Genomic DNA, 22,817 nt, shown 5'->3' on the forward strand with positions numbered 1-22,817 from the left:
CTAGGCAGTACCATTGAGGACATAGGTGTGGGCAAGGACTTCATGTCTAAAACACCAAAAGCAATGACAACAAAAGCCAAAACAGACAAATGGGATCTAATTAAACTAAAGAGCTTCTGCACAGCAAAAGAAACTACCATCAGAGTGAACAGGCAACCTACAGAATGGGAGAAAATTTTTGCAACCTACTCATCTGACAAAGGGCGTTTCTTTCCTTTTTAAAAGATTATTTGTTTAATTTGTTGAATTTTGAATCTAAGCAAATTTATATAGAATAGATTTTATGGACAGAACAGCAGCATGTAAATATTTAATGCTTTTATAAGAAAATTAGAGTTGTTGTAATAGTTTTAATTATTTTAATTTTTTCTATTATTTTTGTGAGGTACTTTGGCAAAGAACTGATAATTTAGTGTCTTATAAGGATTTTCTAAGAATTTTGCAGGTTGATTCCATTAAAACAACAGAAATTTGAATTCTCATCTTTTGACCTGTGTGCGTCCGGCCATTGTTAGAGATTGACTGTCGATTTATGTTTCTAACTCCACACTTACAACACTAGACTAGGACTTCCTTTCTGCCCATTTCTCTGCTTTAGTATCTTTAATTCTAATAAATCATTAGTAAATAGTAGTCAAAAAATTTCACAAGATGCAAGTATATTTTAGTTTTCTAATTACTGTTTTTCCCATTCTCCTCAGAATATTGCCAAAGCTCCTGACTGTGATAGGCCTTAATCAGTTTTCCTTCTTCTCACTGATTTCTCCAGTTCTTATCTTAGTCATGTTATCTCACCACCCTTACAGCTTTTGCTGTAGTCTTCTTATTAAACCCTCTTCTTTGCCGTTACCTCTTGCATTGACTATGATATGTAGTAGGCACGTATAAAACAGTCTGCCCAGCATCCCCTCCCCTCTTCATCTGAGATGCTTCAGTTCCCACTCTAACTCATGTGATTTCCCTTGGTGTTGGGTAGGAGCTTGTCTCATACTGGACCAATGATAGTATCTTTGCCTCTGGTCACAGTTGACCTAGATATACAGTCTTGAGACAAAAGAAAACCAAAACTATAAAAAGGACTGGGTCACATTGTAAGAATAGGAATGTTCTTGCTTCAACCATGTGGATGGAGGGAAGGCAATTCTTAGAGATATATATCCATAAGAGCTGCTCTCCTCATGCCCAGGCCCAGTGCTTTTCACTTCCAGCCCAACTTTGTTATTTATTTAGCTCTCCAGAAGCCTTTGCTAACTGATCCCAAACTCAGGAACTCTGACAACTACAAATAGTTCAGTAATTAAGCTTTCTTTTCTGTTCCCATTACCACATTTGAAAGTTTGTTCTCTCTCTCTCTTTCTCTGTCTCTCCCTCTCTCTCTCTCTCTCTCTGTGTGTGTGTGTGTGTGTGTATGCATGCATGCATGGTGGGAATAGGGGGTGTATATATACAACTTTCCATGTAACTTTATAGACATTATTATGTATTCTTTAAATCTTGGCACTTGAGCAAGTCTCAGGTTTTGTCACATCTGGAATACAGAAGAATATTAAATTAATTAATTGTAGTGGGGCTGTGCACCAGTGTGTAAGTCAGATGTTTTAAACATCTAATTGACCTCCAACTTAAGTTATGAGTCATTATTTTTGTCATAAGTTTTAACAGTTGTTGAATTTTATAAGTATCTCTAGCTTCTTGATAATTTATAAGGCAAAAAAAAAAAAAGGAAAGGGAAAGGTAAATGTTGAAACAAGCCAGTTAACAAACCAAGCCATCTATCCTAGCAATAATGTGGATTAGAAAGTGCTGGCTGTTGGCCGGGCATAGTGGCTCATCCCTGTAATCACAATACTTCGGGAGGCCAAGGTGGGCAGATTGCTTGAGCTCAGGAGTTCAAGACTATCCTGGGCAACATGGTGAAACCCCATCTACAAAAAATACAAAAATTACCCAGGCATGGTAATGTGCGCCCGTACTCCCAGCTACTCCAGAGGCTGCAGTGAGCCAAGATCTCCAGCCTGGGTGACAGAGCCAGACCCTGTCTCAAAAGCAGGAAAAGCTCCTCACTTTACAGGTGAAGATATGTAGAAACAAACTGGTAGCAGATTTGGGGTTACATCTCAGGTCATTTTATTCAGTGTCTTTATATTATATTGACACATTACTGAGTTACTAGTGGTTAATTATCACAGTAGAGGTATCTTAGTTGATGAAAAGTGATAAATGTTTTTCCTACTTGATGGTCAGTAGACATTGTGTAAGCTGTTCCCATTTTAAGTTTCTTGAGAGGAAAACTGTTATCTTTCATGTATTCTTTGATCTACTTACTATCACAGTACATTATACATAGTGGGAACTCTACATGTTAATAATTATGTATTAAATGTTTAATAACATTTTGTAGTTAACGTGTTGTATTAGCTATCATTCTAGTGCTTTAGTTTTAATTCTTTGTATTCTAATATTTATTTTACAGCCATTTTTAGACATAGTTTTGTATATCTTTAAGTTAACGAGTGCAATTGGAGCTCAGGTGAGTCTGCTTTTATTTCACCTTTTAAATTGATATAATATTTGAAATACATATTGTGAATAGCTTGATGGCCTGTTAGAATTTTTGTAGATCTCAAAGAATGTAGTTTCACATGATTTACCTAACAAAGTCTGGTTATAAAATAATACTTCACTCAAGATTTTAGAAGTACTAATTTTTCTTTTTAATTTTCCTTAAATTAGGTACTTGGAAAAATTTTTGTGGCATTAAAAACCAGACAAATGTACTGGCCAGGCGTGGTGGCTCACACTTGTAATCCCAGCACTTTGGGAGGCTGAGATGGGAGGATCGCTTGAATCCAGGAGTTCGAGACAAGCCTGGACAAAAAGCGAGACCCGCTTCTTTAAAAAATAATAATAAAACAGAAGTATTTAAGCCATGAATATACTTGTACTTATTGTTTCAAAGTAATGTCTAAAAAGAGATATGGAGACATCCATTTTAATATGAAATTCTAATGTTAAAATAATGATACATTTAGAGTGGGTGTAACAGTTCCAAGAATATTTTATAATGTAAATGGTTGGCTATCCCATGAGCCTTATTATCCAAGTCTCTGATATTTGTGATGGCAAGAATCACTTTTAAGTTTTCTTTGAGTTATCTTATTGAAATGTAACTTTAGTCATTTAATATGTAATGTTATTGTTATATATTTATAACACAGCCATATAATAGTATGGTTGTTTTATATATGTGTGTGTGTGTATGTGCATTTCAGTTGATTAATAAATTATTTCCATACTGTTTTTTGTTGCTTTCCAAAACACTGGGAAAGCAGGGTTTTGGTTTTGCTTTGTTTTGTTTTTCAAATTTTTGTTTATCTTCCTAATTCTTTGCTATCCTGTGATCCAGGTTTTATCATTCTTATATTTTGTTTTACTATAAGCAAGTGAATAGGCCAAGTCCTTCTTGTCTCCTTGCAGTCATATTTTTATGGTACTTAACTACATTTTTGTGATACTTAAATATGTCTCTATGTCTACCTGTTACCTGATTCTGTATTTCTTAAAGGCAGAAACTGTTTTAGTTATCTTTTTGGTCCACATTTGTAGTAGTTGTTGAAATGCATTGAATTGATCAGATTTACTTTTTTAAATCTTGAATACATACTAGCACATATATTGTGCTAGATAGTAGGAATAAAAAGATAAGTAAGACGCAGTTCCTGCTGAAGAGGAATTACAATGTGGTAAAACAGGTAGATAGTCAAACAATTATAATGCAGTATGATAAAGTTTAGTAATAGAAGTTTCAATAAAGTATTTAGTGCCAGGAAGAACTGGAGGTGATATCTGAGCTGCTTTGGGGAGGTAAGTAGACATCCATTAGATTATGTCACGCTTGCCAAACATAAGAACAACCTCACTGAATGGAAACTGTTCAGGAAACATTTATTTTAGTATGGCAGAGTATAGGGTATATAGGGGAATGAGGGAAGTGCCTATGATGAACTTGGAAAGGGATGCTTCAAGCATACCTTTCTCTTTCTCTTGGTATGGTCAATGGGTGATGAGGTCACCTACAAAGTTATTAATACATAGTACAGCAGCTGGAAGCAAGATGTACGTGCAGGGAAAGACAGAGTTGGTTCAGGGGGAGCTGAACTTGAGGCCTCTGCACAGTATTAAGGTAAAGATGTGTAGTATTTATTTCTTGGGTTCATAAGAGTGATAGGACTAGAGGTATAAATTTGAGATGAGAAGAGAACTAAGGAAGGAGTTTGAGGGAATATTAACATTAAAAGAGAAGGCAAGAAAAAGAGGTCTAAGAATTATTGTGGAATCTTAAGAGATTCTCAAGAACAGTTCCAACAGGAGAGTGTTAGATAACATAGAAAAAGTGAGAACTGCAATTAGGAGTTTTTAGGTGAGCAAAATGTAGGAGAGCTGAGGGATAAGCTACAGTGGTAAGAGGAAAAGCCCATGAGTAGTAAAAGTGTAGAGGCTACTGTGTACTTTTTCAGAAAAAACAAAGGGAAAAAATTACCCAGTAGGGCAATTTCTTTCAGTCATTGAGGTTAATTATAAAAATTGTACATGTTTGTATCTAAGTGAATTTATTATTATATCCCAGAACTTTGTGTATCTTTCTCTCCCGATAATAATAGGGCCCAGCGAGCATGATGGCCTACTTAGTTGTTTCTGGGCTATTCCTAACTCGACTTAGAAGACCCATTGGTAAGATGACAATAACTGAGCAAAAATATGAAGGAGAATATAGATATGTTAATTCTCGGCTCATCACAAACAGGTAAAGACAAATGCATTAAAGCCTTGCTAAAAATTCATTTCTATGGATATTGATGTCATTTAAATTGACTCCAAAAAGTCTAGTGACACTGTTACTGTAATAATGCACATATTGTGTTGAAAATATACATTATGAAAGAGACTAGTTTTATAAAGTAGTAATCATGAATATTTTGAACTCTTTTTCTTATTAACCATGTAGTATTCCTGATTCACCTGTTCATACCTTCTGTTGATGAATTTTCTGTTAATTTACTTTAGACATAATCAGTTTACAATTCAAATTTCAACGTACAATACCTGTTCCAAGAAAATTTTGTCTCAGTTTTTCCACAAATATTTTTATTTTGACTGTTGATAATGCTCAATGATTCACTGTTACTGCATGTGCCTCTACCTATTTTCTAGCGTTTTTTAAATGTAAGATAGGAAGAAAAAGTGTGGACTTTGGAGCCAGCCATACTAGCTTCAAAATCTACCTCTTCCACTTATCAGTTGCATGTATTTGATTTTAGCGAATTATTCATAGTTTCACTTTTGTTTATAATAGGTAGATAATATAGGGTTGCAATGAGGATTAAATTTGATAATATATATAAAGCTTCCAGCTCAGTTTTTTATATGGAGCAAGTGCTCAATAAATGTTCTCATATATTGATCTGTCAATGTTAAGTCATTTTGAGGGTTCTAATATGTATTTAATATTCTACTCTACAGGCATTTACTAATGACAGTTCCCTCTTCCTTTATTTCCTTGGATTGATAAAATAGTACAAGTTTTAAATAGGGTTTTTTGCTCTAAGGAGGCAGCGGAATAGAGTTAAGAGGTGATTTGCCAAGTAAGTGAAAGATGCCTTTTAGTGAAAGAAACAGAAAGCATGACTTATGGCTCCGGTAATAAGAACACTCACTGCTTCACATGAGAACCCTTAAGACAGGGCAGTTCCAGGTATGGCATTATCAGGGCTCTGGCTCTCTGGTATTCTCTTGGCTCTGCCCTGCTTTGTATGCTGCCGCATTCCTCAGGCTAATTCTTCTTGTGGCCACAAGATGGCGATAGCAGTTACAGATTTCACAAGCTCCTCTCCCCTGCAGAAAGCTCCAGAAACAAAAAGGGGCCATCTCGCCTGGTGTGTCTTTATGAGAGCAAAGAAACCTTTCCCAAGAGTCCCACGGCTGACTTTGCCTCATATCTTATTGGCTGGAATTGTTACTTGACCATGCCTAAAGCAATCACAGCAAAGTGATTGGCTTAGACCAGTTGGGACCCTATAAATGGGGTTGAGGCATTCCTAAAGCATTAGGGTACATGGAAAGTAGTAGATAACTTTACGAAAGTTGGGATTATTTTAGGAAGAAGAACAATGAAGAGAATAGATGTTGGATGGGCAGCCATCAATATTCCAGGATGTTTTATCCTTTCAGATTTTTCATTAAGGCTAAAAAGACTCAGTTCAGGAGGAGAATCTTCACCTCATCTTCTTCCATAGGCTTAGGTGTGGAGAGGAGATAGAAGGAAGTTTTTTAAAAAACTAATTAGAGGTATAGAACTGTAGGCTTCTTATACTCTGAGGCTCTGTGTCATTTTGTCAAGGAAACCATGAAACACATGACAAATATGTCATATCTTATGGGAAGTTAATTTTACTTGAAGAGGTTGAGGTAGGTGGTACCTTGTTTTTATGAAAAACGCAGGTCCATTTCAAAATGGAAATATAAAACATAAATTGTTTAGGGGAAAAAAGAGACTTTAAAGAAATATTTCAACCTTGCCTTCTAGACTTCTCTATAAATATTTTCCTCTGCCATAAGATGTACTTTGCTGGGAAAGCTTACATCATTCCTGTGTAATAGAGAGACTATAAATGTTAGGGTCAGATAGGAGTTATGATTTCAGCTCCCTGACCTGCTGGCTCTGCAACCTTTACAAATTTACTTAACTACACTGAACTTTTCTTCATCTATAAAATACCCTTTTTTTTCTAGTCATGATCCCTGTGGCCCTTGTGGACCCATGCACGTCTGCTCAGGAAATGTGGAATTGTTGTGAGGATATGATGGGGTTCCAGGGTTTCCTCCTGGGAGCTGGCACTTTGAAGCCGGCGGGACTTAGCCTGCTTTTCTGTCTTCAGAAGGATGTATGTCAAGTCATCACTTTCCATCTTTTTCTAGCTGTTGCTTTTTCATCTCCTTCTTGCTTGGGCCTATACTTTAACTTGAAGTCTGCAATGTTGGTCCCAGCCCTGCCTTTCTGTACATCACAGCAACTTCTTTCTCTAATTTCAAATTTCTGAGAATTAGTACAGTACATCTTTTGCAGCCAGGATACCTATGCCATAGGTTGCAGTCCAGCATATGATTCAGTCAGGGGTGTATTCCTGTGCTCCAATCAGCTGAGCTAGGAGCAGAATCTGAAGTATAGACTGTGGCTTGAGATGCACCAGATAAGCGCTTAGTCACAAAATGTCCATTTAAATACAAACATTCAGCCATCATATACTGTATTGCAATTATTTTTCAAGCATAGGTAACATTAAAATTAATTGCTAAATTATTTTCTTTAATAGTGAAGAAATTGCCTTTTACAATGGGAATAAAAGAGAAAAGCAGACAGTCCACTCGGTCTTCCGAAAACTGGTAAGATAACACACTTGAAGTTCATGTGTTTATGGAAAGGGTTTTTGTTTGTTTGTTTGTTTTGCCTATGGCTGACACACATACACAAACACACACGTATGTATACATATCTTAAAGATATTTTGAAAAATAGCTGTAAAGGATTTTATACTCCATTTTTAATAAAAAAATAGGAGATTAAAAACTATATCAATATAGTCAAGTGCCCATTTATAAAATCGCATAGATTTATTAAAATAATATTAAGTGTACCACCTGATCTTTGACAAACCTGACAAAAACAAGAAATGAGGAAAGGATTCCCTATTTAATAAATGGTGCTGGGAAAACTGGCTAGCCATATGTAGAAAGCTGAAACTGGATCCCTTCCGTACACCTTATACAAAAATTAATTCAAGATGGATTAAAGACTTAAATATCAGACCTAAAACCATAAAAACCCTAGAAGAAAACCTAGGCAGTACCATTCAGGACATAGGCATGGGCAAGGACTTCATGTCTAAAACACCGAAAGCAACAGCAACAAAAGCCAAAATTGAGAAATGGGATTTAATTAAATGAAAGAGCTTCTGCACAGCGAAAGAAACTACCATCAGAGTGAACAGGCAACCTACAGAATGGGAGAAAATTTTTGCAATCTACACATCTGACAAAGGGCTAATATCCAGCATCTACAAAGAACTTAAACACATTTACAAGAAAAAAACAAGCAACCCCGTCAAAAAGTGAGCAAAGTATATGAATAGACACTTCTCAAAAGAAGACATTTATGCCAACAGACACGTGAAAAAATGCTCATCATCACTGGCCATCAGAGAAATGCAAATCAAAACCACAGTGAGATACCATCTCACACCAGTTAGAATGGCGATCATTAAAAAGTCAGGAAACAACGTGCTGGAGAGGATGTGGAGAAATAGGAACACTTTTACACTGTTGGTGGGACTGTAAACTAGTTCAACCATTGTGGAAGACAGTGTGGCGATTCCTCAGGGATCTAGAACTAGAAATACCATTTGACCCAACCATCCCATTACTGGGCATATACCCAAAGGATTATAAATCATGCTGCTATAAAGACACATGCACACGTATGTTTATTGCGGCACTATTCACAATAGCAAAGACTTGGAACCAACCCAAATGTCCATCAGTGATAGGCTGGATTAAGAAAATGTGGCACATATACACCATGGAATACTATGCAGCCGTATAAAGGATGAGTTCATGTCCTTTGTAGGGACATGGATGAAGCTGGAAACCATCATTCTGAGCAAACTATCGCAAGGACAGAAAACCAAACACTGCATGTTCTCACTCATAGGTGGGAATTGAACAATGAGAACACCTGGACACAGGAAGGGGAACACCACACACCGGGGCCTGTTGTGGGGTGGAGGTAGGGGGGAGGGATAGCATTAGGAGATATACCTAATGTAAATGACGAGTTACTGGGTGCAGCACACCAACATGGCACATGCACACATATGTAACAAACCTGCACGTTGTGCACATGTACCCTAGAACTTAAGGTATAATCAAAAAAAAGAAAAAAAATAATGTTAAGTGTATTTTTACAGAGGTTGCTTAGGAGCCTTATTTAGTGATTCCCACAGAAAGAATTTGTTCCTGAAGCATTCATGAAAATACAATAAAGATTATTATGTAACGCAGGAGTCAGCAAACTTTTTCCATAAAGGGCAAGATAGTATATATATATTTTAGGCTTTTCATACCACACAGTGTCTTGCAACTATTCAGCTCTGCTACTCAAAAGTAGCTATATATAATACATGAATGAGTGGGTGTGGCTATGTTCTAATAAAACTTTACTTACAAAAACAAGTAGCAGGCTAGATTTGGACTGTGGGTCAGAGTTTACTGGCTTTTTGTTTTAAAGAATATAAGCATTGTTTCTTGTGAAAGCTTTACTTCAGTTTTTATTTAATTGCCACTTGGAAAATTTGAATTCAAGTACTTTTATTCCATTATTTATTCAAAAGATATTGAATGCCATCTAGTTGCCTGTGCTCACTCCAGGTGCTAAGGATGATGGTGGTGGACATGATGGATAAAATCTGCCTTTAAGGAGCTTACATTTTAGTGGAAGTCTGAAGTTTGTGAAATTAAATGTATATTTTAGATGAGTTAAAGAGGTTAAAGAAATTGTCATTTTAAATTATTTCAGAAATTGGATTTTTGCCTCGTCAGTATTTAACATGGCAGAACTTTTAGAGTGCTCACTAGTAGAATGCATTTAAGGTAATTTTTCAGGGGCCTGCAGTTCACCAGCTTGCTCTCCACATGGCTTGCTTATTCTCATCCTTTAGATTTTCAGCCCAAATGTTAATACCTTATTGAAGCTTTGTCTTCTCTGATCAGCCTATTTGAAATGGCCTCCAACAGTTCCTTCCTGTTTTAATCATCATCTTTCCTTAAAAGTATATATATATATATACTTATATATATATATATATATGGAGTTTATATATGCAGTCAACCCTCTGCATCTGTGGGTTCCAAATCCATGGATTCAACCACACACAGATTGAAAATATTCAGAAACAGAAATTGTGTCTGTACTTATATACAGATATTTTTTTCTTGTCATTATTCTCTGAACAATACAGACATTAGTATAATAGCTATTTACATTGTATTAAGTTTTATAAGTAATTTAGAGATGACTTAAAGTGTTTGGGATGAGCCAGGCGCGGTGGCTCACCCCTGTAATCTCAGCACTCTGGGAGGCTGAGGCGGGCAGATCACTTGAGGTCAGGAGTTCGAGACCAGCCTGACCAACATGGCAAAACCCCGTCTCTACTAAAAATACAAAAATTAGCCGGGTGTCGTGGCGGGCGCCTGTAATCCCAGCTACTCGGGAGGCTGAGGCAGTGGAATCACTTGAACCCAGGAGGCAGAAGTTGCCGTGAGCCAAGATGGCACCACTGCACTCCAGCCTTGGCGACAGAGTGAGACTCTGTCTCAAAAAGTAAATAAAGTGTATGGGATGTCGTGCTCAGGTATATGCAAATACTATGCCATTTTTCTTCAGGGACGTGAGCATCCATGGATTTTGGTTTCCGGAAGGTCCTGGAGCCAATCCCATCCCCTTTGGATACCGAGGGATGACTGTATTACAGTCTCTAATTATCTTGTTTACTAGTTATCCTCTTTCATTAGAATGTAAACTCCATAAATTTAGGGACCTTCTCTGTTCTATTCGTTGTATCTCTAGCTTGAGCACAGTGTCTGACACATGGTAGTCATTGAATAAATGTTCCAGACATTGTCTAGTTGCAGAAGATACCAAGTTGTTAACAACCTACCCTGTACTCAGGAAGCCACATTTTAGTGGAGGAGACAATAAATAAACAACTAGATGTTCTGTATAATTTCAGGTAGTAATTAATTCGGTGGCCAAAAATGAAGCAGGATAAAGGAATAGATATGAAGGGGGCTATTGCCCAGCTACTTTAGCTGGAATGGCCAAGATCTTTCTTGAGGAGGTGACATTTTGTCAGAAATCCACATGAAAATGAAGGAGTCACAAAATATAAATACCTTAAAAGAATGTATTCCTGGCAGTGAGAAGAGCAAGAGGAAAGCCTTAAGAAGGTACATGTTTGAGAAACCATTATTTCTGGAGCTTGGTGAGGAGGAGCAAAGTAGAAGCATATGACCTTAAAAATAGAGCTCAGTGCCAGATCATGCAGGACCTTGAAGAATCTGGTAGATGGACAGTTTGAGAACGCTACAACTCCAGAATAAAAAAGCAGTTTTAGACTTGTAGTTTTAAGACAATGCATGCTCATGTTAAAGCTAAAACAGGCTGTGTGGCACTGATTTACATTAGCACTCAGTTCAGATTGGGTGTAATACAATTCTTAGATAAAGCACAGACCATGTGTTTCCACTGAAAGCAAAGCATTGAGTGCCAATCTGGACAGCTAGTGTTTCACTCAAACTAGTTAATCTCTCTGTTCTTTTTGCTTTCGTTGTTGTTCTCTTTTGGGATATATGTATCCGAAAGCATGGTGACTACAATAGCATTGTGCTATTGCATGCAAGAGAAACAGCGTTGTTAAAATTGTTTATGTAATTTCCATGCTGTTTGCGTAAAAATGGTTTCATGAAGTGTTTGTTTGGCACCTGCTCTGTGATGAGCATTGTCCTCGGTGGTGTGATGTACAATATAAACAGAAATCATGGGTACTCAGTAATATTTGTTGAATAAATGAACTATACAGTTTGTTTTATCCTTATAGTAGATTCAGTTTTTTATACATAGAAAAAGATGTTTTTTTTGTTTTCTGCCAGGTGGAACACCTACATAATTTCATTTTGTTTCGGTTTTCAATGGGCTTCATCGATAGCATTATTGCCAAATGTAAGTATATTTTGAAAGAGATGAAATTTGTGGAAAAGGTGAAATACTGTTATTGTTTTAAATCTTACCTGTTTGGTTTCAGACCTTGCCACTGTGGTTGGTTACCTAGTTGTCAGTCGCCCTTTCTTAGATTTGTCTCATACTCGACATCTCAAGAGTACACATTCGGAACTTCTAGAGGTAAACAGATGATAATACAATGAAAATGTAACAGTAAAAATAAAGCCAAATTTGTAGTCATAGAACTATAAGTAAAAACTAATGTTTATTTCTATTTAAGGATTACTACCAAAGTGGAAGAATGCTTTTGCGAATGTCTCAAGCTCTGGGTCGAATAGTTTTGGCTGGGCGTGAAATGACTAGATTGGCTGGGTAAGATTAGTAATAATGAGCAGTTACAGAAAATAATTTTTAAAAATATATTATCCTTAATGATTGTATCAGTTGAAGTTAAGATAAGGGGACAACATTTCCTACCCCAGGAAGGTGGTTTTGATAGAAAATTAAGGAAGATTTTTCTGATGGTGAACTTTTCATGTTTCTTGAAGACAACTGGTTTGCGCATTACAGTAGATTAGAGGCTGTCAAGTTGTTTGCTCCGTGGACACTGGTATTTGCTAATTTGGGAAATGTTGAATCATGGCAGTCTTAATTCACAGAAAACTAAGTTAATGAATATAATTTTCTCATTTAAATTTTCTTGTCCTCTACCATACCTTTTTTCTTAGATCTTAGATACCGGCAACCTAGCAAAACAGATGAATAGAAATGAAGTTGACTTCAATGGGAAAAAAAATGAGACATTAACTTGTATCTGTAGGTGTGCTTGTGAATGTAGTCATATTATCTAGTAGTAAAATTATCTTTAGACCATAGAATGAAATTAAATATTAAGATTTCAGTATTTCAGTCTCTAATATAAAGGGCATGGTATGGTGTAAAAAACACCATAAATTTTAGGTCACCTGAAGAAGTTTGATGACTTAATATCTTTCCTAGGCCTGTGATCCATCTTCATATTTCCCTTTTTCCTCCTTCTTAGCTCCTGTGGCAGTTATGGTCTTCATGCAATATAGAAGTTGTTAACTACTATGAGTAGAGTCTCTTTCATGAGAATACTAACATTCTTCCTATTTGTTTTCTTATGGCTTTACAGTTCATGGTAAAGGTGCTTCTGTTCCTTTAGGATGTTTCCTTTCTCTTTCTCTCTCTCTCTCTCTCTCTCTTTCTGTGTGGGTGTGTGTGTGTCTTTCTCTTTCACTCCCTCCCTCCCTCTCCCTGCCCCCCTTTCTTTCTCTTTTTCCACCTTGTTGAGGTATGATTGACATATAAGAAACTGTTCATATTTAATGTTTACAATTTGACAAATATGGGGATAAGTTGTACACCTGTGAAACCATCAAGACCATAAACATTCATCACCTCCCAAAGTTTACTTTAGGAGGTTTCTGCTTTTTATTCAGAGAAAAATCCTGTTTTCTTCTTCGATGAGAATACTTTGGCGATGGTGGTCATTTTTGTTATCTCCAACCTCTTGTTGTTAGTTTTGATTTTTCTCTATTGCCACAGTGATTTGTATCCAATAATAAGAACTCTTCATCTTTCCCCTCTTCAGAGTAAGAAAGAGGGAATCTTTCAGATTCTTCCGTTTGCAGAAAGGCAGCATGCATTCGGCATACATTTAATAAATGCCTTCCTTGGATAGAAAGACCAGCTTTATACACGGCTTTATAGGTCACTTAAGCAAGAGATCAGAGTCCATACTTCCTGAGTCTAAGGAATATACTAGTAGTGGTTCTTTTGTAGTATCCGGGAGAAACCTCCTGAAAATTCTCAGCAAATAACTGCCTTGACTTGGCTATTATTGAAGTATCTGTTGAGTTGGGGATCCTATGGAAACCTCTTCCTTCATCCCTATATTCCTGCTCTTCTACTGAAATATAATAAAGCACACATGTTATCATCAATACTTTATGTTGATGAGACTGTTAGGTTACTTCATTTATACTAAATTATAATTTTAGGAACTTGAGTTTGTATAAAATAAAAGATGTGACAATAGTCTGGAGTTTTGATTATGGTTTCCTTTTCTAAAATTTTAGTTTTACTGCTCGGATTACAGAATTAATGCAAGTACTGAAGGATTTAAATCATGGCAAATATGAGCGCACAATGGTCTCACAGCAGGAAAAGGGTAAATATGAGTGTCACAGTTTAAGGTCACAATTTTAAGTGTTTGCTGATTTAATATGATGCTTTAATACCTATTTTCCATTTAAGGTATTGAAGGAGTACAAGTCATTCCCTTGATACCTGGTGCTGGAGAAATCATTATTGCAGATAACATTATAAAGTACGTACAGAAAAAGGTTCTTTAGCACCATAAATGTTTGTTAAACTTCATAGTAGTCTTTCTTTTTCAGCTTACAGTTGCTTAGTGTTTAAAATTATTTCTGCTTTTTTAAAAAACAGCTTAGAGGTATCATTGACCTACAAATTGTGTATATTAATATTTAAAGTATACAACTTGATGCTTTGATATCTGTATACGTTGTGAAATGATTATGTTTTGGCTAATTAATTTACGTATCGCCTCTACATAGTTACCATTTTTGTGTGTGTTTAGTGAGAATTTAATTTAGATGTGTCTTAGCAAATTTCAGGTGTACAATGTAGTATTTTCTACTATTGTCCCTGTACAGTGGATCTACAGGATTTATTCATCTGGCATCACTGAAATGTTGTGCCATTTGACCAATATTACCCCCATTTCCCCTCTCCCTAACCCCCTGGCAACCACCATCCTACTCTCTACTTCTATGAGTTTGACTACTACTTCAGATTCCACATACAAGTAAGATCATTATAGTGTTTCTCTTTTTGTGTCTTGCTTATTTTGCTTAGCATAATGTCCTCCAGATCCATCTATGTTGAAAATGGCCCAGTTTCCTTCTTTTTTAAAGGTGGGGTAATATTCTATTGTGTGTATTTTCTGTGTGTGTGAATATATACACACTGTACACACTATATTTTCTTTATCCTCTCATCAGTTGAAGGACATTTAGGTAGTTTCCATATATGGACTATTGTAAATAATGCTGGAGTGAACATGGGAGGAAGATTCTCTTTGAGATACTGATTTTATTTCCTTTGGAAATGTACCCAGAAGTGGGATTGCGAGATCATATGGTAGTCCTAATTTTAATTTTTTGAGGAACATCCATACTGTTTTCCATAATGGCTGTACTATTTGTAGTCCCACCAACAATGTACAAGGTTTCCTTTCTCCACATCTTTGCCAACACTTACCATTTGTCTCTTTGATAATAGTCATCCTAACAGGTGAGAGGTGACGTCTCATTATGGTTTTGATTTGCATTTTCCTGATGACTAGAGATGTTGAGCACCTTTTCGTATGCCTGTTGGCCATCTGAATTTCTTCTTTTAAGAAGTCTTTAAGCCCTTTGCCCATTTTTTAATCAGGTTATTTGTATTTTTGGTATTGAGTTGTATTAGTTCCTTATATACTTTAAAGTAATTCTCTTTTTTTAAATTTCCTCCATAGGTTTGATCATGTTCCTTTAGCAACGCCAAATGGAGATGTTTTGATCCGAGACCTTAATTTTGAAGTAAGTTTTTAAATGATCATATAAAATCATCTTTAAAATGTGAACTGAAAAAAGATTACCTGAATATTTAAATTAAGGCTCGACTTAGTCTCTGAATCCACAGAATTGCTTTAAAAAGTAAGTCTTTGAAACGCTTAGAAATCTATTTTTCTTAATTGAAAGGACTTCAAAATTTCAAATACTACTACCAAAAAACTTTTTGCAAATGAAGTTTATGTCAAGAAAGCCATAGAAAATATAGTAAATTGGAGTCTCCAGTGTAAAATGAGTATTTAAACACACAAATATAATTTTAGTCTCTTTACATTAAAAAGAAACTCATGGTGTGGTTGGTATTGTTGTGATTGTACAGGATGATTTGTACCTATAAAAACAAAATACAGACTGTTTTATTACTAATGAAAGCAGGGGAAGAGCCGCACAGTATTGCTACAAATAGACACTCACCTAAAACACGTAAAATCCCATGCCAAGTGAATACTGATGTTGATTCAATATACTCTGCTAATGAAATGGGATATGGCAGACCAAATTAAAAAGAAAAGACAAAAGATGAATGTTTTTGTATGATTTGTAAGACTCGCAGATTTAAGGGTTACTATTTAGGTTTTCTCTATGTCGTGGCTTTATGAATGGTTCAGATCCAGAAATCTTCATAATTAGTAACAAATTCCTATCACATAGGCTATGTTCCCCATTCTAGACACCATTTCTCTAGAACAACACTTTCCCATAGAACTTTCTGCAATGATGGAAATGCTCTGTACTTTCACTGTCCAGTAAAATAACCATGTGTAGATATTGAGCATGTGAAATGTGACTAGTACAGCTGCAAAACTGAATTTAAAATTTAATTTAATTAATATGATTTAAAATTAAATAGCCACATGTGAGTAGTGGCTATGGTATTGGACAACACAGCTCTAGAATTCCTCTCCACATGCTTATGTGCATGGCCATCTGTAGTTTGTGTTTGATGTGGGGATTTTTTTCCTACTGCTCTCTTTGAAGGAATATTGTCTGATAGTTTATAAAATAAAGAATATAATTATTGGACTTGTTTTTAATTTGTTACAGTCTTAAGTAAATCTTCAGTTTTCTGCTCTTAGTAATTTATATTAAGCACATGTCTACTTTCTTCTCAATGAATTATAAAAATGAAAATTGTTAGTTATGCAAAGTACTTTGGACTTATTCAGCAGTGAGTATTCTATCATTATCATATTTATTCCAAAGCCAGGAAATGTAAGATGAAGTACAGAAAATGTAAATGTAGTTGGTAAATATTGACTGGCTCCACATATCACAGAAGTGTTTTCTCACATAGCTCCAGGTACTTCAGTCACTTGAATGTTCCTTTGGCAAAGTAGGTAGCCAGGCTTGACTTCCAGTAGCCCCTTTATTGCCGCTGTCCAAGGATAAAAAGAACGTGAGACTTCGCTGAAGAATGCCTGTTGGCCCGTTCTCCTACTTACCCTCACTTCTGTCTTTATGCAGAAATAAACATACCAATAATATAGGGGCACACATGAGTGAAGCACAATGAGAAAGGGGGTTGGGATACTCGGAATAGATGGATCGTGATTATGGTCCATAATAATATTTTGTCTTGATGTTACCACACTAAAGCTGTCACTTTCTTTTTTAGTTCAAAGCCTTTTCTTTTAAAGCCCTTATGTTTGTATTGAATAGACTTCTGTCATTTCTGTAATTTCACTTTTGTAGTCTTAAAAATGTCCTTAATTCTTTGTCTTTTTTGGGTTTCATTTGGAAGGTCTTGAGTCCCCACTTATGTCCTTACTTGTTGGAGTGTTTTACTTCGTAACCATGTTCCTTACTTCCTGGTGTCTATCCTATGATTCTTGTTTTCTCTTCCCCTGGGAACTGTTTCTCTGACTTCTTTTTGGTTCACTGTTATGAATTCTTATATCTTTCCGTCTTAAAGTATTCTAAAGTAGACTTGGGTTTCTCATATTCATTATGTCTTTTTATTGTTTTTCTTAACATAGCCTTTCTATAGTCAGCAAATGTTCTTCAGTTCTTTGCAACCTCTAATTATTTTCTACTCATCTGGCTTACTTGAAAATAAAGATTTATTTCTCTTGGAAAGAGGCATAATAAAACTGAGACTTGGCGCCTCAAATAAATCTTTCCTACTTTATGATTCATTTGCCTTTTGGGTTACATTTGTAACCAAATAATAAAAACTTCTTTGGAATAAGAGATTTTATACCATTTTCCATTATAAACTCCCCAGTACAGACATATCTATCTGTCTAGATATTGTTGTGGGAGGTATGTAGACTGGAGAGATCCTAAGAGGTAACTGCTTGCAGGTTACCATGTGGGGATTAAAATAGTACTTTGTCCGAGGTGGGTGGATTGCTTGAGCTCAGGAGTTTGAGGCCAGCCTGGGAAACATGGCAAAACCCCGTCTCTATGAAAAATACGAAAAAATTAGCTGGGTGTGGTGGTGCACACCTTTGGTCCTGGTTACGCAGGCGGCTGAGGTGGGAGGATCGCTTGTGCCAGTGAGGCAGAGGTTGCAGTGAGTGGAGATCGCACAACTATACTCCAGTCTGGGCTACAGAGTGAGATCCTGTCTCCAAAAACAAGTACTTTGTAACTTATTAAGATTTTTACCTTTTCAGTAAGGTATACTTATAGTGTTTAAAGAAACTAATCAATCTTCATAAACACCATACTTTTATATAATTTTTCTTTTACTTAAATTTATGTGTAGAATTTTTTATTTGTTATGATAAATTTATAGAAAGTAGGATTTATCAAGGAGTGTTATTTGGGGGGTATATTTTTATTGGTAAAAATATGGTGGTTCAAAGCATTGGTTGATCCAGTAAATCATTCTGAGAGCCCCAATAATACAATGCTGTTAAGAACTTAATTTTCAGTAAATGTTACTCTTGGCTTTTAGTCTTAATTTAACCCCACAAAAATATGTACTTAATAAATTTTTAATACAGAAAAATTATCACTGGCTTATCATGGCTGACGTCATAATTGGAAGTTTTGTTCAACACCGCCAAATGCCATGGAGTAAAGAAAAGTGAAATGCTGAGTAGGTTAGCCAGGCTTGATTTAGAGCATAAAAGGATAACTCAAGATTTCAGTAAGTCTGGTTATTATTTATATACATCATTACAAATCTGTTTTTGGGATTTCCTGGCACATTGCAACAAATAATGTGGAAGGGTATTATTGGAGGCAGGAATATTGATGCCATTGTAAACCATGAAGAGCAGTTAGGAGGGGAGAATTTATATATGGCCAACATTACTCAAATAAAATGTAGTAGCAGGGAACCATTTAATTACCAGCTCACTGAACTTTAGGACCTTCTGAGGGCATCGCTGTTACAGTAGAGTATGAATATTTTATATGATAACCTTGCTTTATGAGGAACATTCAGTATATTCAATTTTATATGATAAGGAAATTGTGTTATTTAAAAAGAAGTCTATCAAAATGATTATTTAATTATCAGAAAAAAAGTTTATTCATTTGAACAGCTCTTTAACAATTATGTGTGTAAATTGTTATTTTCTTTTAGATCAACTATGTGTTAGGCTGCTTCATTCTTTTTTAAGAAGTTTTAAAAATGTAAAAAAAACATAAAATTTTGCTTTTTAACCATTTCTAAGTGTATAATTTAGTGGCATTAAGTACATTTACAGTGTTATGCAGCCACCACCACTATCCATTTCCAGAACTTTTCCATCATCCCAAATAGAACCTCTGTACTCATTAAACAATAACTCTCTTTCCTTCCTCTCCCTTACCCCTGGTAACCTCTCATTCTTTCTGTCTCTATAAATTTGACTGCTCTAGGAACCACATATAAGTGAAGTCATACAGCATTTGTCCTTTTGTGGCTGGTTTATTTCATTTAGCATAATGTTTTCAAGGTTCATCTATATTGTGGCATGTGTCAGAGTTTCATTCATTTTAAAGGTTGAATGCCATTTCATTGTGTGTGTGTGTGTCACATTTTGTTTATCCATTCATCCTCTTGGGTCACTTCCTTGCTTCCACCTTTTAGCTATTGTGAACAATGCTGATGGCTCTCCATTTTGTCACAGTAAAAGCCAAAGTTCTTTCAGTGCCTGCCACTACCCTACCCCTACCTGATACCTCTCTGATCTCATTTCCTACTATTCTTCTTTCCTGTTGATTCTTCAGTAAAATCAGCCTTGTTTCTGTTTTTGTTTTTGTTTTTTTGAAATTCCTGCTTCAGTGCCTTTGTACCAGCAAATTTTTTTTTTTTTTTTTTTGAGACGGAGCCTTGCTCTGTTGCCCAGGCTGGAGTGCAGTGGCGCGATCTTGGCTCACTGCAACCTCTGCCTCCTGGGTTCAAGCAATTCTCATGCCTCAGCCTCCTGAGTAGCTGGGATTACAGGTGCCCACCACTGCATCCAGCTAATTTTTGTATTTTTAGTAGAGACAGGGTTTTACCATGTTGGCCAGGCTGTAACAGCTTTTTATGGGTGGTAAAGGTGGGGGCTAGAACAGTCTTTTAGTTAAATCCTAATTCACCCCTTCTTTTAAAGTTTTACTCAGTTGTCATATTCAATAAAGTCTACTCTGACCACCTTAAAAATGCAGCTTTCCTCACCCGCTCCCAAGTTCCCTTTATCTATTTTTTCCTCCAAAGTACTTATTTTCTAATATACTATTTAACTTATATGTTATGTATATTCTTTATTGTATGTCTCTTACCACTAGAATGTAAACCAGTAAGGGTAGATAGAGGTTTTTTGTTTTTTGTCTCTTTAATTCATTAATGTGGCCTACTTGCCTAGAACAGAACCTGACAGAGAGCATTCAATAAATATTCATTGAATTAAATAATAGGAACAGAAGGCTCACCAGCTTAACAAATTTGTTAAAGGCAGGTTACCAGCTACGGTAACTCGTATCTCTCTGGTATTTTCTTTCCTATTGTGTTGCATTGGTGTTTAATGTTGTAAGCTAGAATTATAACGAAGATTTTCTGATTCTTCACAGAGTTGATCAGATACTTATAAGATCATAAGCCTAGAACTTAACCACTCTTTACATTTTCTCATTTATCTTTATATTGTTGCAGAATAATTTAGTGGCACTTGTGTATATTTATAGTGCACACATATTTTGATAAAACACAAATTCTAAGAATGGAATCTACAGAAACATTGCTTACTATTGCATAAGTTGCTGACTTGTACACTCATTGCAATATTATCTAGAGGAGCAAAACAAAATGCAGATGACCTAAATATTTAACCAAAGGGGAGTGTTTAAATAAGTTATAGTATATCCATACTATGGAAGATGCTTGAGGCATTAAAGGAAAGGAATGGGGGAATCTGAATATACTGACCTGGAAGAATATCTGTGATATATTGTTAAATAATAAAAGCAATGTGTATACACACGTATTTATTGTTTTCAAGAATTCTCAGTTTTTTAAACTTTAGCTCTCTTTATCTTAAGTTGATGATATCAGTCAGTAAATTTATTTATTTATACATATATGTATACAGATGGGGTCTTGTTCTGTCAGCCTAGGTGACATCATAGCTCACTGCATCCTTGCTGGACTCAAGCAATCCTCCTACCTCAGCCTCCCGAGTAGCTGGGACTACAGGTGTGCACCATCACACCTGCCTAATTTTTTATTTTTATTTTTTGTAGAGATGAGGGTCTTGCTTTATTTCCCAGGTTAGTCTCAAACTCCCAGTTTCAAGTGATCCTCCTGCCTTAGCCTCCCAAAATGCTGAGATTATAGGTGTGAGCCACCGTACCCAGCAATAATAATTTTTTAAGTGAAAAAAAAAGTCACGATAAATGTTGGAAGTAAACAAAGTACAAGGTCCCTTCACAATAACTCTTCACTGCTCCACCTAATGCTACATTTGCAGACAAATAGAAGGCTTATAATTAGCCAGGAGCTATTAATATTTGAGTCTAAGGAAATGTTGATTAAGTATATGTTAATTTGATTTAATTACTTCACAGACTGATTTTTTTTTTTTTCAGGTTCGATCTGGGGCTAATGTTCTAATCTGTGGTCCAAATGGCTGTGGAAAGAGTTCACTTTTCCGTGTTCTTGGCGAAGTTAGTACAAGTTGGCCTCAACATTTTGCAGTCTTATTTTGCCATACTGTCTACCACTTTGTAAATTTTGCAATTGTTCTTCTCCCTTCTCTCTCTTTTTAATAGTTATGGCCTCTTTTTGGAGGACGTCTAACTAAACCCGAAAGAGGAAAATTATTTTATGTTCCTCAGGTAAGACCTAGCTTGAGTTATCTTTGATCTAAAGATCTTTTTGTTTATTTATTTTTTCATGTTGCTTCTAATGACTTTTACTATACTACTGTCAGAGACCTTACATGACCCTTGGAACACTTCGAGATCAAGTGATATATCCAGATGGACGAGAAGATCAGAAAAGGAAAGGAATTTCTGACCTAGTAAGGGAATGTTTATATCCTAGATCCACTGAAAATACTCCATTTCAGATTGTTTATTTTAATCAATTGAGTACTTTAAATGCCAGGTAGTTTATCTTAAGCTATAAAGCTTTCCAAAGCAATAAATTGTGATTTTCTGAGCTGAGGTAAGATGATAATCCCTTGGCTTAAAAAGAGTTTAATCTTAACCTTTACACTATTGTTCGTTCTCTCATTGCCATCATCCTTTTATTATGTACAACAGTGTTATTCTCTTTAAGCTACTAGACATATTTTGTCAAGTTTAGTGTAGATAGGAGCTGAAAGGTTCAGGGCTACCTTGTGCCACATTCTTTTCTGAAATGTATCTTTTAAGTGGTACAGACAATAAAATTACAGTGATTCCAGTTTAAAAAATAAACCACGATTAAGAATGTTGGCTTATATTAAGTTTAATTTCATCTTTAATCATTTTGCTGAAAGATACTGAAGGAATACTTAGACAATGTCCAGTTGGGTCATATCCTTGAACGTGAAGGAGGCTGGGACAGTGTTCAGGATTGGATGGATGTACTCAGTGGTGGAGAAAAGCAAAGGATGGCGGTAAGTATACTGTGAAGAAATTGCACAAGAATGCAACTGGTTCCAGCATTTTGATTAATCAGGACACAAAGTTTCTTTTTTTTTTTTTTTTTTTTTGGAGATGGAGTCTCGCTCTGTTGCTCAGGCTGGAGTGCAGTGGCACGATCTTGGCTCACTGCAAGCTCCGCCTCCCGGGTTCACACCATTCTCTTGCCTCAGCCTCTCCGAGTAGCTGGGACTACAGGTGGCCGCTACCACACCTGGCTAATTTTTTGTATTTTTTTAGTAGAGACGGGGTTTCACCGTGGTCTCGATCTCCTGACC

At 35.9% G+C, this 22,817-nt stretch overlaps 1 protein-coding gene across 4 annotated transcripts in view; it reads left to right on the plus strand.

The window, feature by feature from the left end:
• The window catches only part of ABCD3 (ATP binding cassette subfamily D member 3), a 98,556-nt gene that overhangs the window by 62,165 nt on the left and 13,574 nt on the right, over positions 1–22,817 (plus strand). For 2 of the 4 annotated variants that reach the window (XM_063624327.1, XM_063624329.1), the window contains exons 8-20: positions 2,474–2,530; positions 4,662–4,804; positions 7,371–7,440; positions 11,761–11,830; positions 11,913–12,010; positions 12,111–12,202; positions 13,933–14,024; positions 14,111–14,183; positions 15,396–15,459; positions 21,499–21,576; positions 21,682–21,747; positions 21,843–21,932; positions 22,395–22,514. In XM_063624327.1, coding sequence (XP_063480397.1) covers positions 2,474–2,530; positions 4,662–4,804; positions 7,371–7,440; positions 11,761–11,830; positions 11,913–12,010; positions 12,111–12,202; positions 13,933–14,024; positions 14,111–14,183; positions 15,396–15,459; positions 21,499–21,576; positions 21,682–21,747; positions 21,843–21,932; positions 22,395–22,514 — 1,113 coding nt within the window. The remainder of the gene's footprint in view (positions 1–2,473; positions 2,531–4,661; positions 4,805–7,370; positions 7,441–11,760; positions 11,831–11,912; positions 12,011–12,110; positions 12,203–13,932; positions 14,025–14,110; positions 14,184–15,395; positions 15,460–21,498; positions 21,577–21,681; positions 21,748–21,842; positions 21,933–22,394; positions 22,515–22,817) is intronic. The other 2 variants (XM_063624328.1, XM_063624330.1) reach the window with 2 other exon arrangements.

Source organism: Symphalangus syndactylus, chromosome 12 (genome assembly GCF_028878055.3).
Source record: "Symphalangus syndactylus isolate Jambi chromosome 12, NHGRI_mSymSyn1-v2.1_pri, whole genome shotgun sequence".
Classification (NCBI taxonomy): domain Eukaryota; kingdom Metazoa; phylum Chordata; class Mammalia; order Primates; family Hylobatidae; genus Symphalangus; species Symphalangus syndactylus.